Raw genomic sequence first — 21,225 nt, 5'->3', positions numbered from 1 at the left:
TGTCAGAAGCTGTATTCCAGGACCAACATGGCTTAGAACCTACGTTGTATGCATGGACCAGTTAGATAACTGTTATTAAGACAGTGCCATTCCTCTGATAATTCCAATAGTCATTAAATAGCTAATTGATCGAAGTTAAAATTATATCGAGCCGGCGAGAGACTACTTCAACTATAGATGGATTCTTCCACATCACACCAATCGAAGCCATCAGCAGTGCAATGGAGGGATAAATCATGGAACTTGCCGCAACACCGAGACAAATTGCAAGACCAAACGCGCCATGTATATACATATAATCGTATTTTCCCCAAGCGCCCGCACTGTGGCCGGTCCGCGTGATGCCAAGCGGAAAATCTAGCTGGAAGCTGGACTCAGGACTAAAATTTAACCCACGACTAAGAAGAAAATGGGAGACTTGTACCAGATTATGGAGCCGTGAGACCGGTCCGGGCCTTTATGGGCTGTTTTCCTACAAGGTAATCAGTATCGGGACTAGTTACGGTCCGGACCACACGAATCTTAAGGGATGCTGGCCATAGCCACCCTACACAATGCTGTACTTTCCTTGTCGCTGATAGACTATTCGTTCGTTTCGATCGCTGTTTCTCTGTGTATGATCTCAACAGGTCGCCATTCTCTTAGTGACTTCGCGAAACGATGTTCTCAAGCAGTGACTCTAGTGTTCTTCTCGGGGTCAATCACAACATTCCGCGATAAAAGACGACGAAGCTGGTTCGTAGACTGACTTCCTGAGCAACTGCACCAGCTCAGACCTTGCATATACTGTCTTAACTACGTGGGAACAGATCGATCAAGTGCCACTTTCCCTTGGGTTGTTTGTAGATCCTTTAGCAAGGACCTTTCAATGCTAAAATAATATCTGTGGATATGAATATGGAAGGCCTTGCACTCAATAATGAACTCTAGATCACAGCTTTAGTTCGCCGTAAGACTCTAGAAAATTCGAATGTCATTAAACGATTTGAAGTCGTGGATAAAATCTCCAGAGCTGGGAAGTGCCGGCCTGAAACATCTTGCAGATCACGGAATCGACGGCACAATAGGCTAGAGTCATGTCCCACCAGACGCTTGGTCGTCTATTGCGTTGCTCTTCAACACCAGTCTGCGATTGTAACAAGGGTGATAGTGTTAATGACAACAACTGGAAGTTTCCACCTCCGTTTTATGGAATCTTGCTGTTAGGGGTTCCGCATGAGGTCCGCGATTTGCTGCCGAGGTTAAGTTTTGCCGCCTTTGTCGCATATGCCTAGAAAGCACCCCGTTATCAACTAAGATTATACTGATCTTTATATTCTCATAGACTTTTAATTCAACATTAGTAACAGATAAGGGTTCAGTATATCCCGGACATCGCATACAAACACGACATATCCATTCATAGATATATGTCTTTAACCAGGTTCTTGTGTAATGGCTACACATAAATTAAAATGACTATCTATCAGTATTCGTATTGACACTCACTGCTACCCTGTATATAGCTATTTTCTATGATGGGAGAAAATCTTCACGCCAGCTGTTTGGGAAAATTGGATGGGTCACTCATCACTGTGGGAATAAATTTTGACTAGAACCATTCATGCTGTATTTGAAATATTCCTCGGGACGCTAATATCATATAATCTACTTAGTGTTAGCAGCAGAGTATCTGATGGCAAAAAAGGGTCGTCGTTTTGATGCACGGCCACCAGTTCCACAGGTAACAAAGACTATTGTTGAGGGAAGAGCGGTGATCTGGCAGATGGAGAGACCCGCAAACGGCCCATCAACTACTCTGGGAAAGCCTTCCGGGTTTTGAGACGAAGTGATGGGTTGATGCCCACTTAGGCGATTGATGGTTTTGACACTTGGTCGATCACAGGGTCATCGGATATATCGTGAATTATCAACGCGCCAAGCGCGGTCCGTCCGCGCCAACTCGGATATAAACATCCCAGATTTCTTAAGATCCGACTGAGTAGGATAAAGAAACAAAGTCTATTATCTATTGGTTATGGTAGTCCGTGGCTCCATAGGACTATTAGAAGCACCTGGAATTATGGATTTTCATCAGAGACGATCATCATCATCCCCTACTGAGCAAAGTAAGCCAAGAAGGATCCATTGGAACATAGGGCCGACATTATGTTCGCAGTAGAAATTATAATGTGAAACATTATCGGTGGTGCCACTGAAAGTAGACAAGCTCTCGGTTCATCACCTTCGGTGCTGCACGGATCAACAGCTGTTCTTTCAACATGCACAACTCGCACAGATCAGGACAAATATGTTTCATGCATGGGATCCTCAAACAACACCATAGAATAGCATCGGAACACCTTCCAGGAGGGAAAAAGTCTGTTTATTTAGTGACATAATATATCCCGAACGTCTCGGCTTCCCTGGAGACGTCAAGACTGGTCCAGCCTGATTCTGGACTCACTTCGGATTTCGGAATGAGGTAGTGGGAACTAGTGCTCGTTTTGGGTTTACGAGTTGGTGCTTTCTTTTCTTTTTCTGCTGCGAAATTCCCGACTCGTTGGTTATCCCTACAAATGGCAAAACTGGCGTTCCTATCACTCTGTCAGTCCCAGTCCAGTGGGAAGACTCAGTGGAGTCTGTCCATTTGGACATGACTCAAATCTCGCAGCTAGTACACTGCGCTATGACAGATCTCCACAAGGCTCTCCAGACTAGTACTAAGAGGATGACGGGAGTGCTTTCACTGGTCAACTTTGGACGAGTAGGGCATTGGAATGTTGCATTTTTCTCAACTATCGATGCCCGCTTAGCGGCAAGTCAGCAGGAGTGTCTCTGTCCTTTGTCGGCCCAAACTTGAGCCCATGCGACGATCCTGCGGCTAGGCCGAAGCTAGGTCGCTGACCTTTCAGCTTTATTGGACAGTGCTCTGGAGGCTTGCAGAGTTGCATGATCTTCAGCGGGGGCAAGGGACCGTTCGCAGTTCGAGACGTACATGATTACAGGAGCTGGTCAAGTGGAAATCGGGGTACAATTATGTGGACCGAGCCGCCGCCTAACAACCCGATCCAGTAGATAAATAACATGTCACGATCTGTCATATTTTAATCTCACCTACCCCAACTTCGGTCAGCATGTCAATTGCCATCTGAAGATAATGCATCTGTCGTGGCTGTTGGTTGCATGGGCATGCCTTGTCGGACGGGCACTGAGCATCGATGTCGCCTCTTTTCTCTCGCAAATTCCCGACTGTGCAGTAAGGAATATTGGGTGACACGGTCACAGGCATGCGTAACTAACATTGGATTCGCAGGGAAGCTGTCTGCTGGACTTGGCAGCCAACTCAACATGTGGAATCGACGTCGAATGTCTCTGCGCCGACCCTAACCTACAGACCGTTGCCGCAAGCTGCGTTCAGAGCAAATGCTTGCCCAGGGAGGCACTTTGTGAGCTTTGGCTGAAGCTACCCCAATGACCATTGTACGCTGACTGAGATACAGATACGCTCAACGTGACCTCGGTGGCCTGCGACTATCCCATACGCGACCGACATCAAAAGTTCGATACTCTAGGCATCTGCCTCGGCGTGATCACCACACTCGTCGTTGGTGCACGACTCTTCCAGAAGTTGAGGTTCGAGAGGCTATTGCGGGCAGATGATTACATGATCATCATTTGCTGGGTGACCTGTATCGGCAACACCATCAGCTGTGTCTACGGTCGTGAGTACCCAAACACCCATACACATCGAACAGCGATACTTACAACGAATAACAGTGTCCGGAAATGGGTTTGGAAGGGATGCATGGACGAACAGCCCGTACACCATCAGCGAGTTCCTTCGCGTCAGTTGCTTCCCTCGTGCCCCAATGCGATGCCAACCGCTAACTGTCTTTAGTATGTCTACATCGGCCAGACCTTCTACGCGACCGACGTCTTCCTGACCAAAATATGCGTCCTACTCTTCTACCTACGAATCTTCCCCGTGCGATCGGTACAAATACTTATATGGACAACAATTGGAGTCGCGGCTCTCAGCATGGTGGTCTTCATTGTTCTGGCAATTGCGCAGTGCCAACCAATTAGTTTCTTCTGGAATGGATGGGATAAACTGCATGACGGACACTGCATTGGAATCAATCCATTGGCTTGGTCAATTGCCGCAGTCTCCATCGCCATGGACTTTTGGGTGCTTGCAATCCCAGTCTTCCAGCTGTTGCAACTCCAGATGAAGTGGCAGAGGAAATTGGCTGTTGCTATGATGTTTCTCGTCGGTACCTTGTAAGTTGTACACAATTTGTGAGACAATATTAGTCATTAACAATTTCCCAGTGTCAGTATCGTCAGCATCATCCGACTCCAATTTCTCGTTGCTTTTGGCAAATCCACCAACCCCACATGTGAGTTCAGATCGCCCTTGCATACACAATTTTGGGTATCAAACGCTAACTATTTGCAAAGGGGACTTTTTCGACACATGTTACTGGTCGGTAATCGAAGTTAACGTCGCTATTTGGTGTGCCTGCATGCCCGACATGCGACTACTCATAGTTAAGGCATTCCCAAGACTCAACAGCCAGAACGATTCCAGACCATCAAAGAGCACGAGTTCGTCGAGGAAATTCGGTGTATCACCGCATGTTAGTTCACACCAGACCGAGCATGCCATGTTCAAGGGGAGTTCACGCCCACAACCTCAACCGGATGCGTCGTCCAGTACAGCCGAGCTTGTTGAGATGACACGATTTTTTAATGAAAGTCCCACCAATAATAATGTATAGCATAGCATAGCATAGCATAGAGAGATACCCATAGAATAGATCTTTCCTTTCTCCTTTCTTAGATTTGCCATAACCAGAATCTCAATCAACCCCCGCATCCTCCACGCGTACAGTTTACCGAACTAGGACCAGGGTTGAATAATTTCAAGTGCCGCCTGCAAAAAATTAAGGTCTGGCTTGTGGCTTGCAGAGGGCGTATTTTCCCACGTAAATTCTTTCCTTTTTCAGTTAGACACTAATATTACCATCGGGAGGCTGGGGTGTACCTTGTGAGGCAATATTCGCTGAAACTCATGAGAGTTACACTACACAGAGGTGAAATAGGCTATTGAACACACTTGAGTATATTCATCGATAACTACCACGCAGTGGCGTTCAATTTTTTTGGAATAAAGTCCTAAGGGATTTGTGGTTGAAGCCCCGCAAGTAAGTTGCCGGTCTATCGTAGCCGCCCTCTTCTAAGTACGCGGCCAGCATTAAAGTCTTGACGTCACAAGCACAACAAAAGGTCCAGCTTAGCGTCAAGTATGTCTAAGATTCCATCTGGGGGGGTTAGAGGTCAGATGTTCAACAATATGTTGCATTCAAATCGAGATATAAAATCCCACAGTGAAATCTTCATTAGAGTTTTTGAAAGGTGACAAACTTGTCTGGCCGGAATACATGAGACGATGGACTGTCAGCAACATGCATTGGCTTCAAACCATCCCATGTATTGTAGGATCGCGTGGAACAATTCATCGTAATGGCCTGCCACTACGCGTAGATAGGTAACGGGTATACGGATATGAGAATCGCATGTTGCAACTTCCACAACATTTTCTTAGCCTATAAGTTTTATATTGGTGGGAATTCGTTATCTGGTAGCAGATAAATAAGACCCCTTCAGTGTCGGGGAACTGCGCTATAACAGATACATACTGGCATCTTGACGATTGCCTGACTCGATCCCATCCACATCAACTGGCAGGGATGGTAAGGCGGCCGCCTCTCAGCTCAAGTGGGTGCGGATCGGAATTTATATGGGCCACGTGGTCCCTACCCCAGTAAGTGATCTTCAACAACAAAAGTCCCAGTGTAGGATTCGTATGTGTAGCAGTGGTTGTGGTTAGGAGTCATTATTACCTGAGATGAGCTTGACCGTTAGGTATGTATCAATGTAACATCGGTACTGCTACCATTGAACGCCCTCATCTTACCATTGATCTCGAGTCATGGCCGACTGCTGCTGTTGTTGTAGCAGATCAGACGACATCTAATCTTAGTCACCACGTGTATTTTCTGTACCTGGCTTATGGGATGTCATCGCTGAGCTAGTCTCGGCACACTCTACCAAGTGGCTTGTTCTTGTTATCGATCAGTAAGGGCTGCGGAACCTCACCTTGTCGTCAATCGATCTTCTACTGTATACACGTCAGCATTGATGATGCCACCCTTGACACAAGATGGTGTTTAGACTCAGCTACGGCCAGGTTTTAAATCTTTGATTCCAACCTGTGCACTGACGGATATCAAGGTCAACCCTGGCAGACCTCACAGTGGGCAGGATACAGCTACTGGAAAGCCGTGCGAAATCAACTCTATAAGTAAATAGTTACAAAAGCCATGATAACTAAAACTAGCAACTACTACACCTTGACGTAGTAGTAACTAGCCAGGCACAACTTTTGATGAGAGGCGCTTGACAGAAACGTGATGAGTACAAAGTGGTTCATAGCTCAATCGAATATGTCGTTGATATATGGTACTGCGATCTCGCAATGTAGGAGGGGTATGTATTACCTGTTATCATAGTTCTTATGTATTACGTTTTCCATCCATAAATAGTTTACAGTTGTAAGTCTGTGAAGGAATTCCAACTGAGAGACGCGAAAGAGTGAATAAAATGAGATACAGGGTAGGTACTTCATAGCTAATAATCAATTTCTAGTTAGGTGACAGGTAGAGATAGTTATACTACAATTAGCCTCCAAGATCTAGCGCTAGACGCGTCGTGTTTCATGTACATGCTGTCTATGGGCTGACGCGTCTGAGTTTTTGTTTGTCAATCCATATCAGCGCGTTCAGAGAACTGGCTATCAATAAGAGCTTAGGTCCTCAAGTGATGGCTGTTGAGTCTCTGGTCTTCCCTCTTCTTTATCTGGGGCTTCCCTTCCGACGACTGTAACCATGGTGGCCACGGCTATCGGGGCGGGGTCAATGCAAGCTATTGAACCTTGTTTGCGCCGTCGGCAGATCGTAAGTAGATCGCGGGCAGAGGTGCCTCAGGTCGAGGGTACGTATGCAATGTCTTATGTACAGTGCATTTCCAGGAAATTGAACGACCGTAGTGTCAGCTGTGGAGTCTTGCACCTAGGTGAATGGACTTCTGGTAGCCGATGATTCCCCAGAGACTTGTGCAAATTAATGATAGCCCTCTTTTGCTTTGTCATCAGGTCTACGTGAGAGAAGGAAGTAATTGACAGTGCAAGATCCGGATGCGTGCCTTGTTAGTCTTCATGCTACAATCTCTCAACTCTCTGGAAATGGCTCAAGTGCCGACCCACAATACTTACATCCTATCTCTGCATTGTGGCTTCACTTCTCGTGAGACATGTGAAGCTTGGTGATGGCGGGGTAGGTTGGTAGAGAAGACAACACAGCAAGACAAGTCAATAGCTTCTTGAAAAAACCTGCTTGAATGCATCAATTCAGACGATCAATGTCCAAGTGCTGACGATGAAACTTAATTGTCCAAGATCGACCTTGATTCACCGCTCAAGATGCCGAATTCCTTATCTTTTGTTGTCTTTTGAGCTCAAGCTGAGACACGGCAGGATGAAAATAGCTGCTAGATCTGCAGTGGCTGCATATGGCGTCGCCCAAGATAACCATAGCTGGACCTAAAGTCGTCTAATCCACAGAGGAAGACTTCGTTATTGGACAGAATGACTTTGGATATGCATTTCAGCTCTGATCTGTCGTCGATGGGTGACGACAATGGTAAACAGTGTCTTCAAAACCGTGTATAAGAAGGTCGTTCAATCTCATCATTTAGCTATCAACATACTACCAAGCTCAGATCTTACCATTGTAATACTCTTTCAAAATCACCACACATTCCGTTCACCCATTGCATCATGCCAGGTCTTGTAAGCGAGCCGGACTGGAGCGGTCTGACAGATCTTCTGCCCCAAGATCAAGTCCTTTTGCCAGGAACCGAAGCATACTCAAAAGCTGGTAGGTTTTTCTCCATTCTTTACCTATAATCTACTAACAGGCTTGCATAGTCTTCGTTGGTAACCTGAACTATCGCTACACTAACCCAGCTGTCGTTGTTCAAGCTAGATCTGTCCAAGATGTCAGATCTGCCATTACATTTGCCAAGCAAAACGGGATCAAACTCACTGCCAAGAGTGGCGGCCATTCCTTCATGGGTTACTGTCTCAACGAAGGCGGAATCGTCCTTGACATGAGTCAGATGAAAGGATGTCATGTCGACTCCGACAATATGACCATCGATATGGAAGGCGGCCTTCTCTGGGATGATGTCTACAACAAGCACATTGAGGATAAGCGCGACATTGTTATCGGCGGACAATGTGCCTCAATTGGTGTCAGCGGCTTCACACTTGGTGGGGGTATCAGCCCTTTCTCCCGTAGTTATGGACTCGGGTGTGACAATCTACTCGAGATGACTGTTGTCACAGCTAGTGGCGATGTTGTTACAGTGTCGCGAGATGACAAGGACGAGAATAAACGCGATCTTTTCTGGGCTCTTTGTGGTGGAGGCGGTGGAAACCTTGGTATCACTGTCTCGATGAAGTCCAAGTTGCACAAGCTGAGAGATCAAGACGGCAAGGTCGTGTCTGGGCAACTCACTTGGAACCTCCCACAGCAACAGCAGGCTTTCGATGAAGCTATGCAGATCTTCAACTCCAACAAGTACCCTTCTGAGTTGACCATCGATGCTTTGTGGTCACACGGCCCAAACAAGCAGCTCACTGGCGGGATGACAGTCATCTACAATGGCTGTATGGAGAAGGCACAGGAAGTCCTCAAGCCAATCCTTGCCCACGGACCCATCAATAACACCCTGCAAGAGATGTCTTGGACCGATTGTGTCGAGCAATCTGAGGGCTGGGATGCTGAAAGCAAGGTTTACCATCACCACGCGTCTTTCATTTTCGCCGAAGGAGCTATCACACCTGAGCTCACTTCCACCGTTGCGGGCCTCGTCAAAGAAGCCACAGGCGTTGTCGGTATCACAGAAGACAACCAGGTCAACCAGCCAAAATGCGACTTTTCTTGGAGCCACATTGGAGCCAAGACAGAGGAGATTACTGCTCAAGATACAGCCTTTTACTGGCGCGACGGTCATTATGTCGCTACTCTCAACGCGCAATGGACAGACAAGAAGAAGCGCAACGATGTCATGAACTTTATGGCCAAGTGCCAGTCCAAGCTGTCACCATTTGCCATTGAGAAAAAGGCCGCATATGTAAACTATATCGACGGCACAGTTCAGAACTGGCAGGAAGCGTACTACGGAGAGAACTACTCTCGTCTGCAAAAGGTCAAGGCGGAGTGGGACTCTGACAACTTCTTCAACCACCAGCAGTCTATCAGGCCAGTTAGTGATGATGGCAAGTCCCTTCTGACTCACGACCTGAACAAGACGGAGGTTCTAGAGAAAGGCCAGCCGCAGCAGATGGAGAACTGGTGGGAGAATAGCGTGTTTTCTGTCGTGGGAGGAGCTTGGCACGCCCAAGGCGGACCAGTCGCTGTGCTTGCGAGAGGTTGAGCTTACAACTTCGACCACCAAGGATGAGGATTCCTTGGGAATCTTATTATCCTTAGCTCATTTCATAGTCATAATGTCACAAGATTGAATAGTTAAATTGTTAATAAATACCTATTGGAAGCCTGTTATTTTACAACCGGTTTTTGATGCAACTTGTCAATCGTGCTTATCGTCCTTCAGTTGCTGACTGTATTAGGTTTCCACTCGAATCACCAGAAACTGCTCACCATATCCAACTCCATCGCTTACATGCTCCGTAAGAGGTTTGAAGATGTAGAAATTCCTATGCCTACATTATTGTTAGAATAAAGTATCGTCAATAATCGATCTTAATTGATTAGATGATACTACGTGAAATTGGGAGTGATCTAAGGCAAGCCGAAGTGTTCCTTGGTGTTTGTCTATGTTGCAGCTTACTCAGACTGGTGCTTATATCACAATCCCATTCGACCATTATGGGATACTTGCGGATACATTTCGGAGACAAATGTGGTATAAGAATCCAACAGAGATCAGAGTTACACGACAAATAGCGACGGACACAAATACAACTCAAACTCACCACCCTGATACTCCAACATGAATGCCCCTGAGTCAGACAACCCATATGCACCCAAGCAGGCTCTCAAGCCCACTCCAGAACTCTATGGCGAGCTTGTAGGCGACGGCACGGAGCAACTTGCTAGCACATCAATCTCATTTATCGACTTCTCTTCATCATCAGACGCCGTCATTCATGATATCGGTTGCGGTCTGGGCGCAGTGACTGCCGCAGTCGTAGCTGCATCAAGCCCTATTAACGTCAAGATAACTGGAAGTGATATTGACGACAACGTGCTCAATCTCTATCGTGAAGAGATATCCAATAACAACTGGCCAGCCGAAGCTGTAAAGGCAGACGTTACCGCCCTCACATTCGCGGACGAAACCTTTACTCACGCCATTGGAAACGCCTTATTGTTTGTTCTTCCAAATGATGGTATAGATGCAATGAAAGAGATGTATCGTACTCTCAAGCCAGAGGGTGTCGCAATTGTCAACTCATGGGCATATACACCCACCCTCCCCGCCATCATAGCCGCATGTGAAAAGACCAGGCCAGCTGGAACTCCACTCCCTCGTCAGGGTCTTGAAAAGTGGGAAAGCGAGGACTTTCTCCGAAGTATCGTTGAGAAAGGTGGCTTCCAAGCTGAAAAGGTGAAGATGGAGAAGAGAGATGTGTTTATGACCATTGGTGAGCTGAATCATTTCGCCACTATGCTCTGGAGTTTTATTGGAGGAACGTCCAGTGCTGGTTGGTTGGAGTCGGATGAGGAGAATTGGGATGCTGCCGTTGATGCAGTTATCGAGGCGCTTAAGAAGAGCGAGGGATTTGAAGAACTCGAGGGCGGGAAGAACAAGATCATGTTCAAGGCTCATGTTGCGGTTGCCAAGAAGTAGAGATTGGATGGAGGGAGTTTCAGCTATCGTTGTGGCTCATCATTGAACCGATCAAGCACGGGATCTTTACGCGATCGATAGAGTTTTAGACACTCATTTTATCCATTACAGTATATAGTCGTTGTAGTTGAGTTAATTATATGATTAGGACTTGTCCGCTGATCGATCCTTGGTGAAACCACCAGTGTCTGCACGAATGTCCTCCTTGCCTTGGGTACCGCCGCGACCACCAGGCTTTCCGATGACTGAGTTGGGAACATCATGTCCCGTAGCGCTGATGACCTCTCCAATACCCGGTTCTCGGCCCTCGTTCTCGTTGAGAGCGTTGTCTGCTGCGTTGGCAAGCGAAGTTGAGCCAAGACCGCCTGCGGCTTCGCCATCGCGCTGGTGAGGGTTGGGAACGGACTTGATTGTGTTCATCTTGCCGGCGTCTCCAGGAACTATAAATCTGTTAGTATGGAAAACAGGAAGACGTGAAGAAAAAAAGATCGTACTAGATGTGCCATCCTTGGCCATATCGAAGAGATCTGCGCCTTTCTTGGGATCGGACATGATGCTGCCTTATATAGGATGTGGTCTAGAGTGTGCAGATGTCTTGTTAGGCTGAGAGTAGTAAGAGAAGGAAACTGAATTCTGAGATGGTGCAAGATAATTGCATTTATGTCTTTTGCGATATCCAGGTCAGTGAATGATGTCATGAGAATTGATGTCGCTGCTGTAGGTAGAGGCTTGGTAGTGACGTCAAATATATATATCACTGACGCATTGATATTGGAGATTCCACTCATCACGATCGCGATGGAAAGCGTTTAATTGCAAAACTATCTGTCTTAGAAATATGGAGAAAAAACAATTTAATCCAGTTATGGACTGGCTGTGTTCATCTTGTCTTGGTGCTTGTGGTGCAAGTTGTAACCAACCGAAGCGTGTGGAGTCATACTCTCAAGCCCTAGGAACCTGACCGGGCGAGTAGCTTCTCAAGCTCATCCTTCCAAAGTTCTGCCTTGATATAACTATCATGGCCAGTCGTCTCCTTGCTAGCAGGTAGAACAATGGCTCGGCCGTAGCCAGGGGTCATGTCGTTCACAACATCGTCCTCCAGAAAGCCCAATTCAACGGGATTCATCCAGTCATCCGCAGTATTGACAGCCGTCAAAGGAACCTTGATCTTCTTGAGGCCTGCCTTGGGGTTGTACGTCTGTGAAGAATTCCAGGCATAAAGTTGATCATTGGCATCAAACTCTCCCAAGCGAGGGATGATGCCTTGGTCGACGTACTCATCCATTGCCTGACGTGTGGGAAAACCACGCTGCCAGTAAGCGGGGGACGAGAGCATGGTCAGCTGGATCATGAGCGAACCGCCAAGACCAGCGACAGGCTGTTCTTCATAATTGCCACCTTTCCATGCTGGGTCAAGAGTGATGAGTTCAGTGATGAACTTTCTAAAAAGACGATTGTGCCCAGCGACTTCGACAGGGGATGTAGCAATGGGCATCAAAGCATCGGAAAAGCCAGGGTACTCAGCACCCATCATCCAGATATGCATGCCACCCATGGAAACACCGAGCGTCAAACGTGTGCGGTCAAGTCCAAAGTGGTCAGTCAACAGAAGATGGTCGGCACGAATCATATCAGGATACTGGTACTTGGGGAACGAGGCACGTAAGCCAGTGTTGCTAGGCTTGCTCGAGTTCCCGTGTCCAATGGCATCGCGCATGATAATAAAGTACTCTTCAGTGTCAAGCAACTGACCCTTATTGAACAGTACAGCGCCAAAATCTTCGCTGAGAAACTGCTCGCCCGAGAGGGTAGTTGAGTGGAGGAGAACAACAGCATTGTTGGAGCCATCTTTGTTGACCTTGAGCTTGCCAAGAGTCTGGTAGTGGATTTCAAGGTCATCGAGGACCTCACCTGTGTCAAAGGTGAAGTTTGCGATGTTGAAGAAGCCATGTTGTGGCTGGGGCCATGCGTTCTTTTCTTTTGCGGCATTGATCAAAGGTGCTAAGAGGAAAAGGGATAGGAGAGTGTTGGTTGCAACTTTCATGGCTGCGATTGGTCAAGATGGATGTTCAGATGGCGAAGTAAGTGTTTGAGTGATGAGTGATTGATAGTTTGTCGTATTCATTTCTAGATGAATTCCAGTTGGTTTATATACAGATTTCGAGTATGCAGTCTTCCTCATATTGAGCCTTTACATCGTCATTCCTAGTGCTGCAATTGGTGTATGCAGTCTGCTCACATACTTAACCGACACAGGCTTCGCACAGCTAAGCGAGTGCGGCGTGGGGTCGTTTTCTGATATAGAACAAGCCAATCATGAGCGTTAAATTGCGAGAATGTCAGCAAGGAGTGGATATTGTCATCTTGAAGTCCGTACGGCTGTCAGTGAACTCTCACACTTCGCAGACAAAACTACGCAATCCAACGACGAAGCAAGTAGGCTTAGCTTTATGGTTAAGTATATGAAGACTACACTCTCGTGCCTATGCCTCTATTGGATGGAATTTCTCATCATAATAATAGATCCTGGCAAGACTGTTAAGTGAGGTGAAGCAGCAGGGCACTGGAAAAACTGACCGTAGGAAACATGAGAGACGAAACAAGTAGGTCAGCTTATACAACTTAAACCAGACTTCTTAGACTGCTTATTTTTATACCCCAACTTAGGAGGCTACCCTTTCTGCTACCCAGTAGTAAAGGTACTTGTTTGGTGGAAGCCTGAACATTGGTTGTGATCCACTATCCCGAATCCTTCAGTCTTTGCTGACATGCATGACTCAATCTCTACCGGTCCCAAGATGACTCATCACTGGTTATTCTATTAATTCTCATCTATCCTGTCTAATACTGATTCAGAATTATTTTCTTGCCCACATTCTAGAGGCAAACATACCGCAACTATGTGTATGCATGATCATCAAGACAACGCGGGTACCGAGCCACCGCTCGACCCTGTGGAACCATTCCCGTGGCATCTCGGAGTTTTCGATGCCCATAACCACATCGGCGAACGTGTTTATTCAGTTTCCGACTTACCTACCATGAAATCTCGTGCGGTAGCAATAATGGCAACAAGAACACAAGATCAGCCGCTCATTGAAGCCATCGTCCAACAACACGGGGTGAAAGGCCCGGAATGTTTCTCCCAAGATAAAACGACTGTCATCGCAGGTTACGGGAGGCACCCGTGGTTTTCGCATGAGCTTTATGACGACTCATTGGAAAACCCTACCTATGTGCCATCTGATGATGTTGAGGCCGCAAAAGGGCGACATTATAAGGCAGTACTTTCACCAGCCCCAGAAGACCCGGCGTGGTGGCACGATCAACCAGCTCCAATCGCCCTTTCAGAGTTCATCGCTGAAACCAGGGCCCGGCTTATACGGGATCCATTTGCAATGGTCGGCGAAATTGGTCTAGACAAGCCTTTTAGGTTACCAATGCAGTGGCCCGACCCAAGACCGCCCAGAGATCCCGCACGCACGGGAGGAGGACGCGAGAGAAGACCACTTAGTCAGCACCGTATACAAATTCCGCACCAAAAGGCTGTATTCATGGCTCATTTGAAACTTGCCGGTGAACTTGGAAGAGCTGTCAGTGTCCACGGTGTTCAAGTACATGGACTTTTGTACAACGCTTTGACAGAGTGCTGGAAGGGGCACGAACTCAAAGGCCGCCGCGCGAGGGACAAAGAAAGGAAGGAGAACACTCAAACGGCCGATGTTGAAGAGGCAACTTCGAAGCCATATCCTCCGCGTATTTGTCTCCACTCCTTCAGTGGCAAAGAAGACGCCGTGAAGCAGTATCTTCAACCTTCGATCCCTGCAAAGATATTCTTCTCGTTTTCCAAGGCCAACAATCTGGGTACGGATATGGGAACGGAAAAGAGCAAGGATGCCGTGAAGGCGGTGCCTGATAATCGAATCTTGGTCGAGAGTGATCTTCACACGGCCGGTCAAAGGATGGATAATGAGCTTGAGGAGATGTATAGAGCAATTTGCGAGTTCAAAGGATGGACACTGGAACATGGTGTAGCGCAGATAGCAAAGAACTACACCGAGTTTGTATTTGGCTAGATGAACGGAAAGATTATAGACATGGTTCATAAGCGAATTGATATTATTTCATTATTCTTAATTTATTTTTCCGTTGTAACCTCCTCCTTCTTCTTTTCTTCTGCCAAATAAGTCCCCAGGACTTCTAACAAAAATCGTTCTCGGTCTAGCAGTTGTCTAGGACCATGCTTCTTCAAGAAAGTCATAGCGACACTCAGAATAGCAGGGTGATGTTCCTTTGCTACAGCTAGGATACCCTCAACACTGACTTCTACGCTTGTGTCCTCAGTGTTAACAAAGAGTTTTCTGACGTGTTTATTCGTAACCAGACGAAGAGAAAATTGTTCGAATAAATCGTTCTTGACGAAGAGTTTCAAAACTTCCTGAAGACTGACCGAGTCCCCGAAAATGTGTTCCAAGCTGACGCCTGCGTCATCCTGGATACCTTGCCGGAGTTGTGACGTCGCCTCGATAGTCTCAGTAATTATTTCAAGGTTGATAGAAGGAAGTGTCGAGATGTAGGTACGATCGTAACCGACGCGGTGTCGCCACCAGATGTTGCAGAAGATGGAGGATATAATAACAGGAATGAGAATAACGTATCCCCACCATCTCTCAGCTGTCAACATGGAGGCAACGCCACCGAGGATATTGGAGACTCCATTGAGTATGAAGAATAACTGAACGTTGAAGCATCTGCCCCTGAGAACGGGTAGTGTTTGTGAGCCTTGAAGTTCCTTTCGTGCGGCGGCGCGGTGGGAGTTCATCTTGACAACCACCATGGTGGCCCAGATGGCGCTCAACAAACCAAAGAGAGCGATCGGAGCATTTCCAAGATAACCGGAGAGGATGTTACTGGCTAAGAAAACCTTTGGATCGGCGCCGCCAATTGCCATGAATGTGCCAGTACTGATCATTATGGCACCTCCGCCCATGAGTAGATCCATGAGCCAACGGTTGATGACTTCGATTCTTAATTCGCGCGTGGTGATCTCGACGAAAACATCCCGACTCAACGACGTCTCTTGGGATTTTAAATGTTGTTTCTGGCGTTTCAAAAACTTGACGTTCCTCCAGGCTTTCCTCGCGTCGAAGAAAGCACATATCCCTATGGTCAACGCAGCGCACCCGCCAATCACCATAAAGACGATGGCGTAGATAGGTACCGGTGTCTCGTTCCAAACGTTGGCGGCAAAATCACCCGCGTTTGCAAGCTCTAGGAAACCCACGGCGGCGAAGATGTTGTTTCGTAAGCGGTTGTTGTCGACGCAGAACCAGCCAGATCGGGACTTGGAGAGGGTGACAGTGGAAGGACCGGGAATGGAGAGGACGTTCGGAGAGGGCCGAGGCTCTGCCACTGCAGACGAGGTTTCTGCGAAGTCCTTCATGACTGCGATTCGATCGTTGGGAATAACAATTGGTACATTAGTGATGAGTGAACAAGTAGGAGATCTAATGATTGGGAGTAACCCAGTATTCCTCAATCTGATTAAGAAAGAAACAAGCTAAATCTGGACATTTGAACGGTGAAGAAAATGTGTAACCGAAGGAATGGTGCCTTGAAGTAGGGCTAGTTGGCTTTATCTACTCATTAGACTGCCAAGAGAGATGACAACAGTCACAAGTCACGGATTTATGTTGATTGGGGTGAAGAGTCACTGCCAAGATTCCCATCGTAAAAGGGAAAAAGCTTATGATAAGAAGAGAAATAGACGAAAAGGGGGCAGTAATCTTGGTAGTCAGCAGTCTACGTACTATGTAGACTCAAGGTAGCATTTGCTCGGTCGTACCGAGACCATCTCCACAACCGGGGCCGTAGTAGCCGGACCTTGGCGTACCCAGATCCCGCGAGGCGCAGCACCCTGTCTCCTATCATTATGACATGCAGATGTGTTGACTACTTATATAAACATATCCAGTCGCTCGGAAGACGCTCAAGACAAACAGAATTTTGACGGAAACATCTCAGACAAAGACACAGAAAAAGCAACAACTTCAGAGAACAACGAAATTGCCTCGACACCGATCTGCGCCGCTTGGCACAGTGGAGAATGCGGCATCTCGCAGCCGAAGGCCACGCAAGCCTTGCCAAAAACCTGCCAAGCCTGGTGCCAACTGGGAACGTTACAACTATTCTACCGTAAAATACAGTGGCAACGCTATAGGGCAGAGTCGACAAGTGGCGCCTGTTTGTCCTGAACCTTCCATTCTTACAGGCTAAATATAGACAGTCATCAAACTGTGTTTAGATACGAGACAACCAATCACCAGCATCCCAGCACGCCAAGAATCAGCATCTTGAAAAGACTTCACCTTTTTTTTCTCGGCTCAGTAATAACATGCTGACTAGTACGCCCCACGACGATGAGCGTACTTGGGCCCCTTGACAAACTTGACAGGTTCTCGACCAGTCTGCACAGGAACGCCAGCCTTTAAGCTCAAACCATCAACATTGGCACCCTTGTCCAACGCCCAAAGACCAATGCCGATCCAATTGTCACCGCGATAGTTGAAAACACCTTCTGGAACGGGAAAGACTGACTGTGGGCCAACGTGACTCACATATCGACCATATTGAAAGCCGTTGACGTAAAGTAGCGCACGGTAAGAGCCAGTGCTTGCAGTGTTGTTCTTGAATTCGAAGGATAGCGGGATGTCGAAGTTGTCAGACGGCAGGTTCAGCTTTAGGTTAGCGGTGTAAAACGCCACACCTGGCCTCGATATACCCTTGAAGGGCGAGCCAGACTTGAAGTCGCTGAGAGGAGGGGATGGCAAGTGATAGCCCTGGCGCTCGAAAAAGAAACCTCCCTCATTGCGCGGACCGCGAAATTTGTCAACGTAATCCTCTCCGCCAAGGTTACCTGTGATCTTCCACTTGGAGATCTTGGTCGTCTCTTTACCAGAACTTGATTCAAGAGACCAGTCAAGAATACCACGTGGCTGCTTCCCTTCTTCCAAGCCAGGTACCCAATTGCCGTTCAGTCCCATGTTATCCACGATGACAGTCAGAACGTATTTCTTGCCTTTTTGTATCTTGGGAAGCGAATACGTTGTTGTGTCATTATTTCTAGGTCCTGAGCCAACAAATGATCCAAGGAATTTGTCGTCTAGCCACACTGAACTTCCGTATGACATGCCTCCAAAAGTCCAAACTTTGAACTTGGACTCCGCTCCATCAGCAGTGAAATGCCCTCGAAACAGGAGTGCGCCGGAATGAAATCCGTAGTCACCGCCGTAGAGAGACACAGAGTTGTTGAGAGGCCATTTCGAGTTGAAGGTCTTCTTCAGATTCGCATCCGGCCACTTGGAGTCATCGTAGTCTTTCTTCGCCTCAGGAAGCGAATCGACATACTTCCAATCCAGAGACTTCAGATCAGATATCTTGACATCTGGAAGACTAACGGATGGGTTTACAAGCCAGTTTCCGATTTTAGACTTTTTGTATGGTGTATCCTTGCCGTTGATCAAAAGTCGGGAAGTTCCTTTTGGTGCACCAATGATTTCCAACGATGAGGTGGCGTTGAAGTCGGCTTGAACTGAAAGTTGAGATCCTTTGACAGCGACAGAGCGAATCAAGTGAGCCCCATTGAAGATCACTGCCTTTGGGTTCATGACAGAGGATCCAAATGCAGCACGGTCGCCCTTGCCTGGGATTGTAGGAACCCAGTAGTTATAAGCAGCATTGCGATCTGACGATATTAGTTTTGCAACAAACCCTGATCAGAAGACTTACCCAGAAGATAAACGTGAAGTGATCCGATCTGAACGATGCGACGCTTCGAGCTAGTTTTGAACTGAAAGACGCTGGCTCCCTTCTTCGTCTCCATCTTGACACCATCACCCTCAATGACCTTCAGGTTGGAGCTACTCTTGATAGCGAACTCATGTAATTCATTGGGTCCTCCGTAAAGCACAAGAACAGTCTTGTCACCAAGATCTTTCCATGTGAAAACTTCAGCTGTGGAATACAAAACTTTGTACTTCCCAACTGGGTAGTCCACGACATGAATCTTCGAATCCCTGCCAGACAACGAAAGCGAGCCACCAAGTTGAGGAATAGTTAGCTGGCCAACCGAGGTTTTGACTTTGAGCATGTACGACGCGGAGCTGGTGGTTCGATAATCTTCGTGTCGCACAACGTAAAAGGCGTCGTCTTTCTTCGTGGTCAGTGCTGTCACTGCGATGTTCTTGTTGGTGGTGTATTTTGTTGTTGTGAAGTTGCTCGCTGTCGCTACAGCGTAGTTTGGCGAAACTGCGAGGAATTGACCCTGAAGTTTAATCTCTGAGTATTTCTCGCGGGCGATTGTGCGGTCCTCCTTGATAGCCTGCCTAAAAGTTAAAAATATTCCATGAAAGGATGGAGTCTTCCGACGTACTGCTCCGTAATCGTATGAGGTGTAACCATCAGAGTGACCAAGGTTTCCCCAGTTAGTGCCTCCCCAAGTCTAAACTGTCAGTAATCTTGTCATCGGCTTCGCTGGTTAGAACTAAGCATACCATGTAAATGTTGAAGATCGTGACACCTGCAGCGAGGTTGTTCTTGTAGAAGACGCGAGCAAATTCATGGTTGGTTAGTTCATAGCATTTGTCAAAGCCGGTACCTCCGGGAGGGTCGAAAGCGCCGCCTTGGAACTATAACGAGTAAGCGGTATTCTATTAATAGTAAAGGACAATACATACCTCGATGATTGAGTACGGAGTGTTGGGGCTCTTCTTTAGATGCTCTGCATGCCAAGTCGTTGGCAAGCCGTCCTTGGGCCACTTGTAGGGATTGGTCTAAAAACAGTGAGCAACGCGTGTGTTATTTCCCTGATTTAGACTCACGCAGTCAAAACCAACAGGATATCCGTCGTGTCCCTAGTCGAATTAGCAATGGCGACTGTGTACCTCAATACCACGTACGTATATATCAACAGCTCCCGGTCCAGTTCCTGGAGCACCGGTGCCACCTTGCCACGCGTCATTGTTGATAAGAGGCACAACTATACCAGCCTTACGAGCTTGGTCGTTGACGTATTTCAAGTAGTCGTGATTTGGAAACGGTGTTCCTTGAGCAGCACTGTACTCGTTCTCTGGCTGATACAGGATCACGGGTCCACCATTGGTGATTTGGGCTTTTGCGATGATGGCTCCCACCTTTGCAACGTAGCTGACACATTTTAGATATGAATTCTACAAGGAGAAAGGCGTAACATACTTATCGGTTGATTCAAGATAATCGGTAGCATTGGTCCTCAGGAATCCCTTAACCCTCTGCAACCAACCCGGAAATCCACCACCCGATACTTCAGCATTGATGTATGGACCAGGCCTAGCAAGAAGGTAGATACCCGCTTCCTGGGCGGCATCTATAAAGGGCTGCAGATCCAACGACCCCTCGGAACGGAACTCGCCTGGCTTACCCTCCAGAAGAGCCCAGTCGACATAGAACGAGACCATGTTGAAGCCCATCGCCTTGACTTTGTGGAACAAGTCGAGATACAGTGACGGCACAGGGAGACGGAAAGGGTGGATTTCGGCAGAGAACATGGTCACACGCTCTCCATTGATGAAGAGGGAATGTTCATCAAAGGTGACAATGTCTTGGAGAAGTTCTCTCTTGTAAGCATTGTTGATGATGGAGGATGGGCGGCCACCGCGGGGAACGATGTTGACAGCATGGCAGCCACAAGCCGCAAGGGCCGCGAGGAAGAAGTTAGACAGCTTCATCACTATATGATGCGACTCATAGTAGATGAGGTACCAGTCATGATAGTATTATGTGGTAATGTCTGTTATATATAAATCTCCGCCGTGGCTCAATCCGCCTATGCCGGCTCGTAACCCGGATTTACCGCTAGATGCATCTCGCATTGGTGGTGAAATTCAAGTCCGTTCCTCCCATGTCGTCATGAATCCTTGACCTTCCAAGTATATGAGAAAAGAGAGTTTTTACATGTTCAATTTATCCAGTACGTCAAAAGAGTTGCATGATGAGGGGTTCGAACGGGAGAATTGCCAAGCTTTGATTGGAGCTGCTATTAACACAACATGCAGATCATGACGAAGTGAGGGGTTGAGATGAGGTGGGATGATAGATCGCATGTCTCAATAAGCACAGAGGAACGAAAGGGTTGGAGGAAAATCACGGCCTGCATATGATCCTCTTGCAGGCATTAGGCATTAGTTGTAATTGAAAGGTAAG

General features: G+C 47.3%; 8 protein-coding genes across 8 annotated transcripts; 4 read left to right on the top strand and 4 right to left on the bottom strand.

The window, feature by feature from the left end:
- Positions 1-3,139: 3,139 nt before the first annotated feature.
- On the top strand, positions 3,140-4,627 carry FGSG_03897 (uncharacterized protein; the record flags this gene model as incomplete). The annotated part of the gene is made up of 7 exons (XM_011323469.1): positions 3,140-3,238; positions 3,296-3,428; positions 3,483-3,704; positions 3,760-3,827; positions 3,881-4,263; positions 4,315-4,382; positions 4,539-4,627. The coding sequence occupies 7 exons, from the start codon at positions 3,140-3,142 to the stop codon at positions 4,625-4,627; spliced, it is 1,062 nt and encodes a 353-aa protein (XP_011321771.1).
- A 3,255-nt stretch (positions 4,628-7,882) lies between these two features.
- On the top strand, positions 7,883-9,546 carry FGSG_03898 (uncharacterized protein; the record flags this gene model as incomplete). The annotated part of the gene is made up of 2 exons (XM_011323468.1): positions 7,883-7,982; positions 8,033-9,546. 2 exons carry the CDS (start codon positions 7,883-7,885, stop codon positions 9,544-9,546), a joined length of 1,614 nt encoding a protein of 537 aa, XP_011321770.1.
- Positions 9,547-10,125: 579 nt separating this feature from the next.
- On the top strand, positions 10,126-10,986 carry FGSG_03899 (uncharacterized protein; the record flags this gene model as incomplete). Its single annotated transcript, XM_011323467.1, has 1 exon — positions 10,126-10,986. One exon carries the CDS (start codon positions 10,126-10,128, stop codon positions 10,984-10,986), a length of 861 nt encoding a protein of 286 aa, XP_011321769.1.
- A 144-nt stretch (positions 10,987-11,130) lies between these two features.
- Positions 11,131-11,538, bottom strand: FGSG_03900 (uncharacterized protein; the record flags this gene model as incomplete). The annotated part of the gene is made up of 2 exons (XM_011323466.1): positions 11,131-11,426; positions 11,481-11,538. The coding sequence occupies 2 exons, from the start codon at positions 11,536-11,538 to the stop codon at positions 11,131-11,133; spliced, it is 354 nt and encodes a 117-aa protein (XP_011321768.1).
- Positions 11,539-11,935: 397 nt separating this feature from the next.
- On the bottom strand, positions 11,936-13,030 carry FGSG_03901 (uncharacterized protein; the record flags this gene model as incomplete). The annotated part of the gene is made up of 1 exon (XM_011323465.1): positions 11,936-13,030. The coding sequence occupies one exon, from the start codon at positions 13,028-13,030 to the stop codon at positions 11,936-11,938; it is 1,095 nt and encodes a 364-aa protein (XP_011321767.1).
- Positions 13,031-13,886: 856 nt separating this feature from the next.
- Positions 13,887-15,062, top strand: FGSG_03902 (uncharacterized protein; the record flags this gene model as incomplete). The annotated part of the gene is made up of 1 exon (XM_011323464.1): positions 13,887-15,062. One exon carries the CDS (start codon positions 13,887-13,889, stop codon positions 15,060-15,062), a length of 1,176 nt encoding a protein of 391 aa, XP_011321766.1.
- A 62-nt stretch (positions 15,063-15,124) lies between these two features.
- Positions 15,125-16,429, bottom strand: FGSG_03903 (uncharacterized protein; the record flags this gene model as incomplete). Its single annotated transcript, XM_011323463.1, has 1 exon — positions 15,125-16,429. The coding sequence occupies one exon, from the start codon at positions 16,427-16,429 to the stop codon at positions 15,125-15,127; it is 1,305 nt and encodes a 434-aa protein (XP_011321765.1).
- A 576-nt stretch (positions 16,430-17,005) lies between these two features.
- FGSG_03904 (uncharacterized protein) lies at positions 17,006-20,750 on the bottom strand (the record flags this gene model as incomplete). Its single annotated transcript, XM_011323462.1, has 8 exons — positions 17,006-18,730; positions 18,775-19,366; positions 19,418-19,486; positions 19,539-19,673; positions 19,722-19,817; positions 19,866-19,898; positions 19,944-20,190; positions 20,239-20,750. The coding sequence occupies 8 exons, from the start codon at positions 20,748-20,750 to the stop codon at positions 17,388-17,390; spliced, it is 3,027 nt and encodes a 1,008-aa protein (XP_011321764.1). The 3' UTR covers positions 17,006-17,387.
- Positions 20,751-21,225: the final 475 nt, after the last annotated feature.

The sequence above is a fragment of the Fusarium graminearum genome, chromosome 2 (assembly GCF_000240135.3).
Source record: "Fusarium graminearum PH-1 chromosome 2, whole genome shotgun sequence".
NCBI lineage: Eukaryota > Fungi > Ascomycota > Sordariomycetes > Hypocreales > Nectriaceae > Fusarium > Fusarium graminearum.
The sequence above is the reverse complement of the archived record's forward strand: the minus strand, read 5'-3'. Positions and strand labels throughout refer to the sequence as shown.